The 12,629-nt window shown below is 43.3% G+C and overlaps 2 protein-coding genes across 2 annotated transcripts; one reads left to right on the top strand and one right to left on the bottom strand.

The window, feature by feature from the left end:
• Window positions 1-5,467: 5,467 nt before the first annotated feature.
• Window positions 5,468-6,784, top strand: GL218_00039 (Crossover junction endonuclease eme1; the record flags this gene model as incomplete). Its single annotated transcript, XM_033576447.1, has 1 exon — window positions 5,468-6,784. The coding sequence occupies one exon, from the start codon at window positions 5,468-5,470 to the stop codon at window positions 6,782-6,784; it is 1,317 nt and encodes a 438-aa protein (XP_033441731.1).
• A 1,066-nt stretch (window positions 6,785-7,850) lies between these two features.
• On the bottom strand, window positions 7,851-8,396 carry GL218_00038 (uncharacterized protein; the record flags this gene model as incomplete). Its single annotated transcript, XM_033576446.1, has 1 exon — window positions 7,851-8,396. One exon carries the CDS (start codon window positions 8,394-8,396, stop codon window positions 7,851-7,853), a length of 546 nt encoding a protein of 181 aa, XP_033441732.1.
• Window positions 8,397-12,629: the final 4,233 nt, after the last annotated feature.

Raw genomic sequence — 12,629 nt, 5'->3', positions numbered from 1 at the left:
ATACCTATACGGGGGAGGCCAAGCCAGTGAATATGTGCGATATTACTATACGAAATATCGAAGAGATGATCAATCCGGGCCGGTGGGAGGTTTAAAACGAATGAGGCGATTGTAAGAAAATTAATCAGATGGTCCGAATATAAAAAGCCCAAGCACCCAAAAGTGCCTTTTTCGAAAATGGGTGGAAACCCTTCAACCTAGAAAGGTTATCAAGACTTGTCTATGGTATAGGAACGTCATGCGTCGCATATAGTCGCATATATTCGTATGTATTCGCATGTATTACACGATACCGTCGCTAATGCGCCCAGGACATTTTCTTGTCGCGCGTAGTCGTCGAGTTCACTGACTCTATTCTCGAACGTGTACGGGAAAACGGCGATCAGAATTAGGGGGTGGAATGAAAATTTGGGGTAGTACTTGTTTATTATTTAGGCCAGGAACGTGCACTAAAAATTCGACGATTGATTAGGTATTTACCTCTAATGTACCTACCTTAGGTTAGGTACACTAGAATATGTCGTTGCTTGCTTTCTCTTGCAGCAGTGCAGCAGTGGATGTAGTGGATGTAGTGGATGTAGTGGGTGTAGTGGGTGTAGTGGATTCAACAGTGGGATTAATCGTGGGATAAGCAGGGGGTGAACAGGGGATGCAGGGGTGTCGCGCGCAAAAGCAATTACAGGGGTCCACTCCCCTATCAGAACTAGACGGTTACCAAAAAGAGTAAAGGTCAAATTAAACACGTCGCTTAATGCGAAAACGCATACCAATATTACCTTTATGTGTACGGATTACCCTAGTTAATGTATGGCATATGTAATATATAAGTAATAACTACCTCTAACCTACATTAAGTCATAACTATCCGGCACTTTTTACTAATCGCGTATGTATTAGCCTACTCTACCGAAGGATTTTTATAAGAGCAGCAACGTATTTGGAAGAGGGAATTATGTTTTATTCTCTACTACGTATTACACTCTGAATACAGGTAGGTACATACCTATATATGTACGATATCCGATGATGACTTAGATCCTGCAGGTTTGTTTAAGTTCGTTTAACTACTAATGTAGTAACTAGATGCAACTTATAAAGCTCCGAGGCATAGTTAGTTCGTACAGTCCTTGATGTCTACCTAGTAGGTACCTATCTAGGTAGATACCCGACGTTGTCATCCCATGTTATCCTACCTAGAAGTCGGTAAGTATCCTAGAAATTCTATGGTACGTCGCAATGGTGTTACTGCACAATAGGTTGTGCTCCGAGCGGGACAAATTGGAAGCCTATACCAATAATGGCAGTTGGACATCCACGTTTTTGCCACGCATATAAAATTAAAATAAAAAAGGGCATAAAGAAAATATCCAAAGGGAACCTTAATTGTTTGTCTTCGATATCTATACCGATTGTGTCTTTGTCACACTGCAAGGAGACCTTAGAAAAATCATCCCCAATACTAAAATATTCTTTGGTTGGGGTCCTTTTCAGTGGGACATTTACATGTACATATCTACAGATACATACCTACGTACCTGATGTATGTCTTATGTACATTAGGTAGGCAGCCAAGGTCACCTAGCGTGAGATATGTGAGATGGGAGACAAAGCCCACATGCATCCATGATCTGCTTCGTACACGTACATACAGGTAGACAGGCTATCTTGGCTCTAACGGAGCACATATCCACTTACGCAGATGTTCTAGCACCAAATGCAGCACACGAGAGCGGGTCAGGATGGCCGAATTGGTTCAAGTAAATTCCGAGAGCTGATTTTTAAGAAAGCAATGGCGCTAGAGCAGTTCCTTTTCGTGAAGTCTACTTCGTAAGGGTGGTATCAAAGGGGGAAAATGTGCCAAAGGGGAAATCAACTACAGGCATAAATGCCATTCTCGCGTCTTCAATCTCAACTCTGTCCAACCAATTGCTTCCTATCTGGAAAGGTAACTTGTTATATGATTTACCTGGCTTAAAAATGTAATATCGAGAGTTGCCAGCCACTTTTTTAGGAGAAATGATTGACGAATATTCTACGTATACATATTAATATTGCTACGTCGACGGTAATTTAAGAGCTGTATTGAATCTTGTTAGATTGATAATCAGAACGAACTACTGAAGGTACTTAAACTATGGCGTCGAGTGTGAGGTCGCGCAATCGTACCACAGACCGTTAAACCTGTCAGCCTGTCAATCATATCCTTTTTTACTTCCCCCACGAAAATGATATCTTCGTACCAACGAAGATCATCATCTAGGTCACGCATGATGGGTCCACTACATATCATGGGTTGCCATAATAAGAAGCGATATACTATATACTATAAAATATTAAAAAGAAAAATAAATCCCATAACAATTCCATATTCCCTTTTCTCATCAGTCAAAAGCATATTCTATATGAAAACTCACAATGTCAATGCTCATAAAGTACCTAACCCTAGGTATTACAGGCTCATCGCTCACGGACCCCCTCGATCTTGTAGATGTCACGTGTCTTAATCTCGAGCAATTGTTCCAGCCATGATTCAAGCGTCAAGACGCATGTTTCAGTTGTCTTGCCGGAACATAGTCGCCGATGATCCTTTGATCTTAATTGCCTGGCCCTAGCCGTTGGAGCGCGTAACTTGCCTCAGGGCGGTCAATGCCCAAGCACTTTAGCTCAGCCAGTCGGCAGGCACCCTAGGGTCTACAGGAATGATGTTAAAAAGGGATTTCGTATCATGTATTCTTTCAGCGTATCTAGATCCCATGGTCAATGCTCCAGCTAACGCTTGTCAGAGCCTAACCCGACAAGCTGGGGACGGCTAAGAATCAGACTCCTCTATCTGCTTCCCCTGAAAATGATCGACATTAAAATCGCAGGCCTTCAAGTCTGTAACTGCATAAATAGATAACTATGCCTTTATGCATATGCCTCGATGAACTTTGACAATATTTGCTTCACTAATAGCCTTCAATTAATATCAAAAAAATTATATATATTCTATCATCCCCTAATCACGAAAGCAGCATCTATATAATATTACAACTACATACAGGTATTATAACCTCAAGGTTAAATAGGCGGGGCCGTTCGAGGTTACACTGGTTCATATAGTCGACTCTAATTGCCGGTAGGTTATTATCCTCGATACACCATAAAACAAACTTTTATAAACATAACTTTTAACATATGGCAAGAAATAAATAGTTATATATAATTTACACATGTTAGGTAGTTATCTAACACGATGTTTATTTCGATCATTTATAAAGACAATTACACGAATCTCATAATATCTGTTTAAGCCGTTGCTTCGATGCTAAAGACGTGTCAAGACAACGGCATAACTTACCATATTCACATTCACTAGCAAGTTTAGCCATAACTATTTCTTAGCGAAACACAACTGCCTACCTTAGGTAGGTACTTATAAGAAAGAGAAGTTATTGTGCCATTAGTTCGTCACGTATTATCCATATAACTAACGCCATAAGAGACGTGTAAAAGGAAGAAGGTTTTACGGCGCGTAAATTGACCAACTCGATAGTACTATAATACCCACAATCGATGTATTGTACATATCTAGGTCAACTACAACCCAGATAATTATGTTGCGGTATTTAGCTAATCCAGCATTTTATCTTTAAATGCGGTGTGTATAGTGACGGGTTTCTTGGTCATTACAATAGAAGATGATGTATCGATGATTCGAATATGAGCGTCAACAGTAAGACACCTATCCACACTACTAGGTAAGAAATCTGAATAGAATTTCCGTCCGTCTCAGCTGAATACATCTTCTACGGGTAGTTCGACATAGAAAAGTCATCTGCTCTACTTACTGTAGTTAGATGCTCTAGGGAATCCCCACAGCTTGTCCCAGAAACTCTTCTTCCAGGCTCATCAGTTATCTGATTTAGCTAGATTCCGCAGCTGCAATGCACCTTTACTGAAATCTCCGGTCGTGCATTTGAAGCGTCGTTGATCATGATCTGATTCCCCATTCTCTATGCTCAAAAAACCAGGCTTCGTGCAGCTGAAAATGCGCGTGCGCAGCCAATACGGCACGGGAAATACCGGCAAGCTTAAGCTACCCAGTTTTTCGTCCCAGGCTTAAAGTTTCCCACACGCATCTGAATTCTGCATTCTGCGGGTGACGATGAAATAGCCAAGACCCAACCAAATCTGCTGAGTTCCCACTGATCCCACGGATCCTAACTGCCTGAGCGTGCATGCATACCGCAAGGATGAGAACGGAAATTCTCCTATTGCTCGCAGTAGAAGTTTAATATTCTCAGGTTAGTAAATGCACATATATCTGCTACAAAAATTACCAGTCATATCACAATCTTGTTGTTAAACGATGGTCCTGCTATCTTCTACTGCATCCTGGCGTCACGAAAAGCGGCTTTGCGAGCTGTAATCCGGAGAGCGTCCCTCGCATCTAGAGAATATGAGATAGATAACCTGGGACTAGGATATTTTGCTAAATCAGGCAGTCGAAGTCTCGTTACTAACAATACAAAATTCAAACGATACATTGCTTTTAAGCGTACCTAAAGTAAAAATTGAATTAGGAAACCCAATTTACGATTTAGATCGTTGGTAGGAAACAAAATCCAAAGCTAACAACACATATTATCCGAGTCAAACTTGATATATTGCATAATCAAATATTGTACCTAAAATTGTATACAGACAAGAATCAATTCCAAAAAACGGGTTACATGCTAAATATATGAACTTTTTCGTCACGTGCCACGCGTCACTGTCGCGACTAAGCAATTACGCGTTGTTTGTCAAAGTGATATTTTTGAACTTAGTTATCGATTAACGTTTTCGGTCCATAGTCGACACCTTTAAGGATTAATTTTGACATCTCGACCCTAGCCTTTGCTACTACCGGTTGGCTTAAATCCGCCTTGTTTCAGAGCTATTTACCTACTTGGCTCATCGCCTTGGTCATGTGAAAATGCCAACCGAAGTTATCAGTCTACTGTCCTCAAGCCCAGCTGCTCCATCTCGACCAATTCTCGCTACCTCCACGGGTTCTTCCAAGGGTCGCGAGCCGCTTTCGCCAGTTGCATCGAAGCGATGGAACTCAGTAATCGACCCGATAGAACATAGCAGCTCCCCCGGCAGCTTGACGGCTCGCAAAGTCCAGAATAAACCAGATATTTTGTCAGACCCGTTCGAAAGCCCGCCAAAGAAGCAGACAACTACTAATGCCAAATCGATCCTATTAGACCTGTCAAGCGACCCATTTGGGAGTTCTCCCAGGCAAGACGTTAATGAATTCCAACCATCGAAGGCCCAAAAATTATCGGCTGATGATATATCCGATTTCCATAGGAGTAAAAAAGCGTCAAAGGCACCTATATTCATAGACCTTTCCGATGGCGAACCTGAAAGCCCTGAGAGAATTGGCTTGCCTAAAAAGTCGAAGCAAAACGTAGCTTGGGATCCAATATCGAGCTCGATGCCAGAAACTAGAGCGCCAAAGCGAGATAGTTTGACGGACTCAGATTCTGACTTGCCGGAAATAAGTGAAATCAACTTCTCAAGATTAAGTAGACGCAGATACAGTCTATCACCTTCTCCGCCTCGTAAAAAGTCTAAAACCACAGGCAAGGTTCCGACGGCCAAAAAGACGGTGGGGCCGAAGAAAACTGACGAAGAAAAGGAGCAAGAAAAGAGGGAAAAAGCAAAGGCTCGGGAAGCCGAAAAGGAACGGAGACAAGCCGAAAAGGAGAATGCAAAACAGCAGCGAGCAATCGAAAGAGAGAAAGAGAAAGCCTTGGCTGAAGTTAACAAGCTCAAGACTGACAGGAAGGCTGCCGTACCTGAGATGATTGTGGATCTCCCCAGCGCTTTGAGCGTTGGCATTAAAACTCAGATAGAGAAGCTACTTGGTAGTATGGATGTCCAATTCGAATACTGGGACAGCCACGACAGCAACGTCGTGAAATGGCGGCGAAAAGTAAGCTCCACGTATAACGAGGGGCTCGGACACTGGGAGCCGATTCCAATGCGCATCAAAGCGGAAGGGCATGTCATGGCCATCATCGAAGCTGCCGAGTTCGTTAAGCTCGTTCTCGGCCCCGAAGGCCAAGATCTCGAAGCTCACGTTCTCAAAATGAAGACGAGCTTCCCCGGCGGTACATTGATCTACTTGATAGAAGGCCTCACGCCTTGGATGCGCAAAAACAAGAACATCCTCAATCGAAGGTTCGCATCGGCGGTTCGTGCTCTCGACACTAATAATGTTGCGGAATCTACTTCATCCGGCCAGCCATCCCGACGCCGAAATAACGCCCAGCAAGAGTACATCGACGAAGATGTCATTGAGGACGCGCTGCTCTCTCTGCAAGTCGTCCACGGAGCCTTAATCCACCATACGAACGTGCAGGTCGAAACAGCGCAGTGGGTCGCCGCGTTCACGCAGCACATCAGTACAATCCCGTACAGGAAGGCGCGGGACGCGGCCACGGACGCCGGGTTCTGCATGGAGGTCGGACAGGTGCGGACGGGGGATGGTGCTAAGGATACCTACCTCCGCATGTTGCAGGAGGTAACTCGCGTGACGGCGCCCATCGCATTAGGCATCGCCGCCAAGTACGGTACCGTGAGTCAGCTTGTGTCTGGGCTGGAGAAAGACGGACCTCATGCGCTCGAGAATTGCCGGAAGTGCGCCAACAGAGACGGCGCTTTCTCGGATCGCGTCATTGGTCAGGCTATTAGCAAGAGGGTTTACAAGATCTTTACCAGTCAGGATCCAGGAAGCATGGATGTGTAAAATAGGTTAGGTGCTTAGGTTAAACACTTTAGATACCTGGTATTGTTTAGTGAGTTTTGGTTTGAATCCAATGTACATGTTACAATGCAGTATATATCGATTTATTTTCAAGAATTCTGGATCAGTTGGTGACTCTGCGTCTTAAGCGCTTGCGTCCGTTTAGGATTTATAGTGATGGCGCCTAACAGCGTGGCCATAGGGTGGCCACCTTACAACGACCCGCTCTAATGCAACCTCCCGCCAACCTCGACCCAAGGGGAAGCATTCTCATAAATGATTTAACGGTATTGTCTCAAATTATACTTTTATCGTAAGTAAGTTGTATATACATAGTATGCGCGCATGGTGCGCTTCTCCCCGCCGTGTACTGACTACGGCTAATTACCCCAGATCTGTCGGGGTAGGGGTTTGTGCTCAGCAGCAGAGGGCCAAAAGTAGATATTGGCTCTCAAGACCGCCGGTAATTAAATATCGCCTGTGGTTGTGGTGTTTGGCGACTTCGTGCTGGCGAGCGATTCCTAGGATTTCTCGAGCTTTGATGGCTCTAATCTCATAAACTCTTAGCAGCATGAGTGTCTGAACAGTCCACTTCCACTAGTAGGCGAAGTGTTGATGGTGAGTATTAACTCCGCTCATGGTTTAGCTATCAAAGCTTCAGGTGTGGCGAATCCGGTCTTCTTAGCCTGGGCTGCGAGGTGTTTGAGGTGTGTTTCGGTCAGTAGCGAAGGAATGGCGTTCAAGGTGTTTTCAACTTCGGTTCTTACACTATCCACAGAAGCGAATAGGGAGTTATGATGACTATCCTTATTTATCTCGGTTTCTATGAGGTGAAGCTTCTGAGCAAGAGTCGATACGCTGTATGGAAGATCTGTTAAGGATTCGGGGAGAGGCCAAAGCCCATGGCGGTGAAGCGCCTGGATAGTTTTCCCAAGTGTGAGAGCCAGGCATCTATGTTTGTTGAAGGAGTCGCATTGCTTGCAGAATGATATATCATTCCGGACAAGACGTCCGATAATGTCATTCAAAGGCTTAAGAAGCGACGTAATTGTGTCTAACCGGACTTTCTCTATCCTCTCTGGGGTGGAATTTCATGAGCTATACGAAACGCAATAGGGGTTAGATGATTAGACATACCATATATTCCAGGTGGCTCCAATGCCCCGACGTAACGCAGATTGTTGCCTGCCGAGGCGGAGCTGTTCATGAGCATACCCTTCGCCATGCCCTCGAAAGCAACCTGGTCCCCAAGCTCCCACGCAATCCACAGTCGTTCGTGACAGAACTTCGTTCGCAAAGACTGGCCAAGCTTTTCGCATTGGTTATGCGTAGAGCGCGACCAACCTTTAGCCCACGGCCGCAAGACGTGGGCCATGTCGTACTTATCTGTCAAGACGCAAAGGTTGTAGAAATGCGTCGTGTAGACAAAATCCTCATAACCGGGAACCTTGTCGAAACGGCCGTGGATGATGTTCAGGATGATTGTCATAGAGGCGACATTATCGTCGGGTAGTTTCACCACCCAGTCTGGTTTCCCGCTCTCCGGTTGCGCCTTTTTGCCTTCGGCAAATCCTCCATAGAGCATCTTCTTGAAGAAAGGCGACGACCTCGCCATAGTCTTAGAACATACTATAAATTCCGCCGCCTGGGGACCCACGGTGAGACATAAGTCGCCATTTGGATCGGCATGGATCTTAAACGGCCTGGGAGTCGACTCTCGTTCAGATGTTGATTGCGACTGTGAAGTAAACGAAGTGGCAGGAGTCACAGTGCCGCTTGCTACAGAAGCTACAGAGCTCCTTGATATAGAACTCCTTGATCGTGAGATTGGTGAAGGGCTAGCCGGGGTGGTAGACCTTCCAATGCTGAAAAAGCTTAGTTGTGGGTTGGCCGGATTCCCTGACTGGTTCGTTTGAGTTGCTTGAGGTGGAAGAGTTTGAGGAGTAAAGCTAGGGACATTATTGGTAGTTTGAGGAGTAGTAGTACCAAATAAAGATACCGGAGTTTGAACGACTTGCTTAGAGCCTCCAAATAGAGTCTTATGAGATCTTTTATGTTGAGGAGTTGTAGTTGGAAATATAGTGTTATTTCCAACTGTCTGCTTAGGTGTTTTTGTCTTCCTAGGTACGCCAAATGCTGATGTCGATTGGCCCGATACCGTAGTCGAACTACCCCAGAGGTTTCCTGACGTTCCAAACGAAGTAGGGTGGCTCACAGGAGCTTGGGTCACAGGAGACTGACTCGCTCCAAAAATGCGAGGTTGGGAAGCCATTGTCATCGCATTGCTTGATCAGAAGCAAAAGCCCACGGAAAAATTCTTACGCGTAAACCCCAAGTTTTGCGCTCGCGTCTAGCTAATAGTAGATATAGTAGATCGACTCGTACCAAACTTGAACTAAATTGAACCAGATTATTCGCTAACCAAGCTTCGTTATATGACCCAGATAAATCGCAAAGTAGGTAGTTTGATCGCAAATGTTTTTTTTTTCTTAAATGTTCATGCATCAAAGTGGCTTCCGGTAGGGGGTAAAAATCGATGTCCACTTACCGCCAGACGCATTGACCACTTTTCGTGTTTTAGCATAATCAAATTAAAAAAATGAAAATGAAGGCATTTTAACTTTTAAATTCTAACAAACAGGTGCCATCTTATAAAATCATAAGGATAAGAACCATAATATATATAATACAACTGGAAATCCGCTCATGTGCATTAGTTGGGTACCTCTATCATCTGCATTTGAACCCCGCCTAACATAATAACAATGATCGAAAAGATGATGAGATACATTGTGCATCCGGGGCTGGCGGGGAGACACGTATTGTAGGTATCCATACAGTTTTAAGTCGAAATACCAACACTGTATCTGCTGATATGGGGCCAACTCAATTAATTAAGACGCGTCGTGACATAACCGGGACTATTTCGAAGCTAATAAAGGAAATTAGATATGCGATTTGCACATCCAATTCTGTGAAGGTGGCGGGCATGCGTTGGCATGAATGAGCAGTTATCTAGTAGGTTAGTAGGTTAGTAGGTTACGATATCTCAAATGTCGTTCTAAGAGGTGGTTTGAAATGAGACATTAAAGGTCAAATAGGAATAACGCCATACAGTATTCATGATATGATTGGTGAAATTATATGCGACAGCGTCGTATTCGTTAACCTCATATAGAAATAGACATACGCCTAGATTGTAGTCTACCACATAACCATAAGTGCGATAAGTAACATTTTAGGCTTTATCAGCAGCATATAGGTCAAAGTACATTATTACCACTCTAAAAATACACCGCTACGCCGCTTTCAACCATTCGAATGAAGCTATATCAATATAGGCAAGAATAGGCAAGAAATACTTATCGCAATGATCAGGACTATGTTTAGAAACCTCTCAAAATGCTATTTTTTACTTTTATATCACATATAATTATTAGATTATATCTTAGATCATTTGAATAGAGCAGCGTCAAAGATGACCTTCGTTAGATATATACTTCGGTAGTGATCAGTCAACTTATCTAACACGAGGTGAATAGTAGCAAAATCTTAACTAACCGTCCCAAACCTTTAAACGGCGTTTAAATAAGTTGTAGTATCTTTCAAACCACCCCATTCTATCTCTTTTTTTTCTATGTTAGGTATACGAATATTACGGGAGTCTAGTAACTCGAAACAGAAAAGTGTGTCAGTATTCAACGACTCTATAGGTAGTTAGTCTATAAGGCGTCATAGTTTTCCACCAGTAGGATAACAGACACAATCCTGTTTTATATAAAAAAGGTTATACGCACATGATAGGAATTCATCAATAAGCCAGCAGTGGCTATCCTGCCAATAAGAGCTCTAATAAAATCCCTTTATACGCTATAGAAACATCACCCGCTCATAGTCCCTGAAGAGAGGGGGCTATATTAGGAGCATTGGCATTTGAGTTAACTAGGCAAATAACTGTGATAACTCTATCAATAACGACACGGGTTGCACTGCGTTTCTTGCCTAAAGCATCAATATCTATGATTTTAGTTTGCGAGAAAGTTTCCGTATAAGCCACGGAAAGAGAGCGCATGAACTGGGCGCGTAACCTAACTCGGCTCATTGGCAGTTAAGTATGTACGGTTGGTTGAACTAGCCTAACTCATCGAACTCGCTGCTTAAAAATCAATACGGTCTAACCAGTGTCATCAGCCAATAATTATAAATACTTAAGCCATAGCAACTTCACAATCATATACATATACCCAGCAGTTACTTCAATTGTCGCTCGAGTATAATATAATTAAGAGTTTATCCGAGATAACGTGGTGGGCAACAAACTATAGAGTATGTGATTTGATGAGACTTCCAAAATAGAGATGGAACAGCCAGTGAACGGGTAAGTTATGAAGCAAGCTGAGACTCCTGACACACAAGGCAGGCTTATCAGCCTTTTGTTACACCTAAGCCTAAGCCTATACCTTGTATATATGAATAGTCCGAAGTAATCACTGGACATAGGTACATAAACTGCATGCACATGCGGCCGTACTTCGCCCTAGACTACGCGTAACCTTGTAAAATAAACTATCACTAAGCCTTGGGGAAGAATTGCCGAGAGCTGTCTAAGGCGATGGACTAGAATTTAGGCAATAGCGTAGCAAATACTACAATAGAAGGTATAAATCCGCGGGAGCATACGACGACGTCGGGACAAACGACAACCAACGGAGCATTCAAACGGGGACACTGGTGTTCTGTGTCAAACCTTGGAGTTTCTGAATATATTGCTATTATATCTTTTATAGCATCGGTTATTTTTGGCATTGTTGCATGGCAAGCAACAAACAAAAGCAACAACATCGGACTGGCGAGCTACGAGGTATCGGCATTGGGAGCTATGTAATGACCACGAGGCGAGTAACGACTTTAGTATATCTCTTCCTATAATACTAATAGTAAACTGTAGGCGATCAAAAATACACCCTGGTGTAGGCAAATCCTCGAAAGCGGTATCGACAATATGATTTTCGACGAACGAAAAGTCGGCTGTACATTATTACACAAGAGGTCTGATGCTATTGATAAAACCGAACCTTTTGAGACTTCAAAATTAGTCCTCTTTAACCTACATAATCGAATAACCCTCATAGTATCCAATATTGGGATTGATGATTTGACCCTGATGATCACTCTTATCATCCCCATCCTTTTGCTCGTTATATTCCTCTTTCCTATATATGAAGACCTCATGTAACGAAACGATTACATGTTTATGATAGCATTTTTGCCAGGGTGTCAAGGCCGGAATACAAGGAACTATCAAGCTAGATACATCACGAGATCTAGGAAAGGCGCAATGATCTAATCACATACCTAAGCTAACAGTTTTCCGTCAAAAGTAGCCACGTGCTCGGAACTAGCCCTTGATACTTTTGGGACGTTTACAAGAAATATTTAGAAGGAAGAGTACGGCGGCTCAATAAACTACGCACGGATTTCTTAGTTGTGTATATGGACATCTTTGACGCCTACCTGATCAAGATATATGTATTCCGACAAGAACTGAAACATTGAATAGAGACGAGGCTCTAGTATGAGCTGCATTAAAATCATATAGAGGATTACAACAGTCGCCGCTGTCTTTATTATCTCTAAGTGGCCAAACATCGCTAATAACGGGCAACTATTTCCCTAATAGCCGCGACTCTCAAATTGGCCTGTCGTCAACCCCGGTGTCTTCTCCGTATTCGACTCGATTAGCGCCGATAGGTTAATCTAGGCCTAAGCGGTGGAATAGAGGATTTAACGTTGGATCTAATCTGAGCTAGGCGGTTTTCATTTTAGGACGACTTTCCCAACTCGGATA

The sequence above is a fragment of the Daldinia childiae genome, assembly GCF_008694065.1.
Source record: "Daldinia childiae strain JS-1345 chromosome Unknown Scaffold1, whole genome shotgun sequence".
Classification (NCBI taxonomy): domain Eukaryota; kingdom Fungi; phylum Ascomycota; class Sordariomycetes; order Xylariales; family Hypoxylaceae; genus Daldinia; species Daldinia childiae.
The sequence above is the reverse complement of the archived record's forward strand: the minus strand, read 5'-3'. Positions and strand labels throughout refer to the sequence as shown.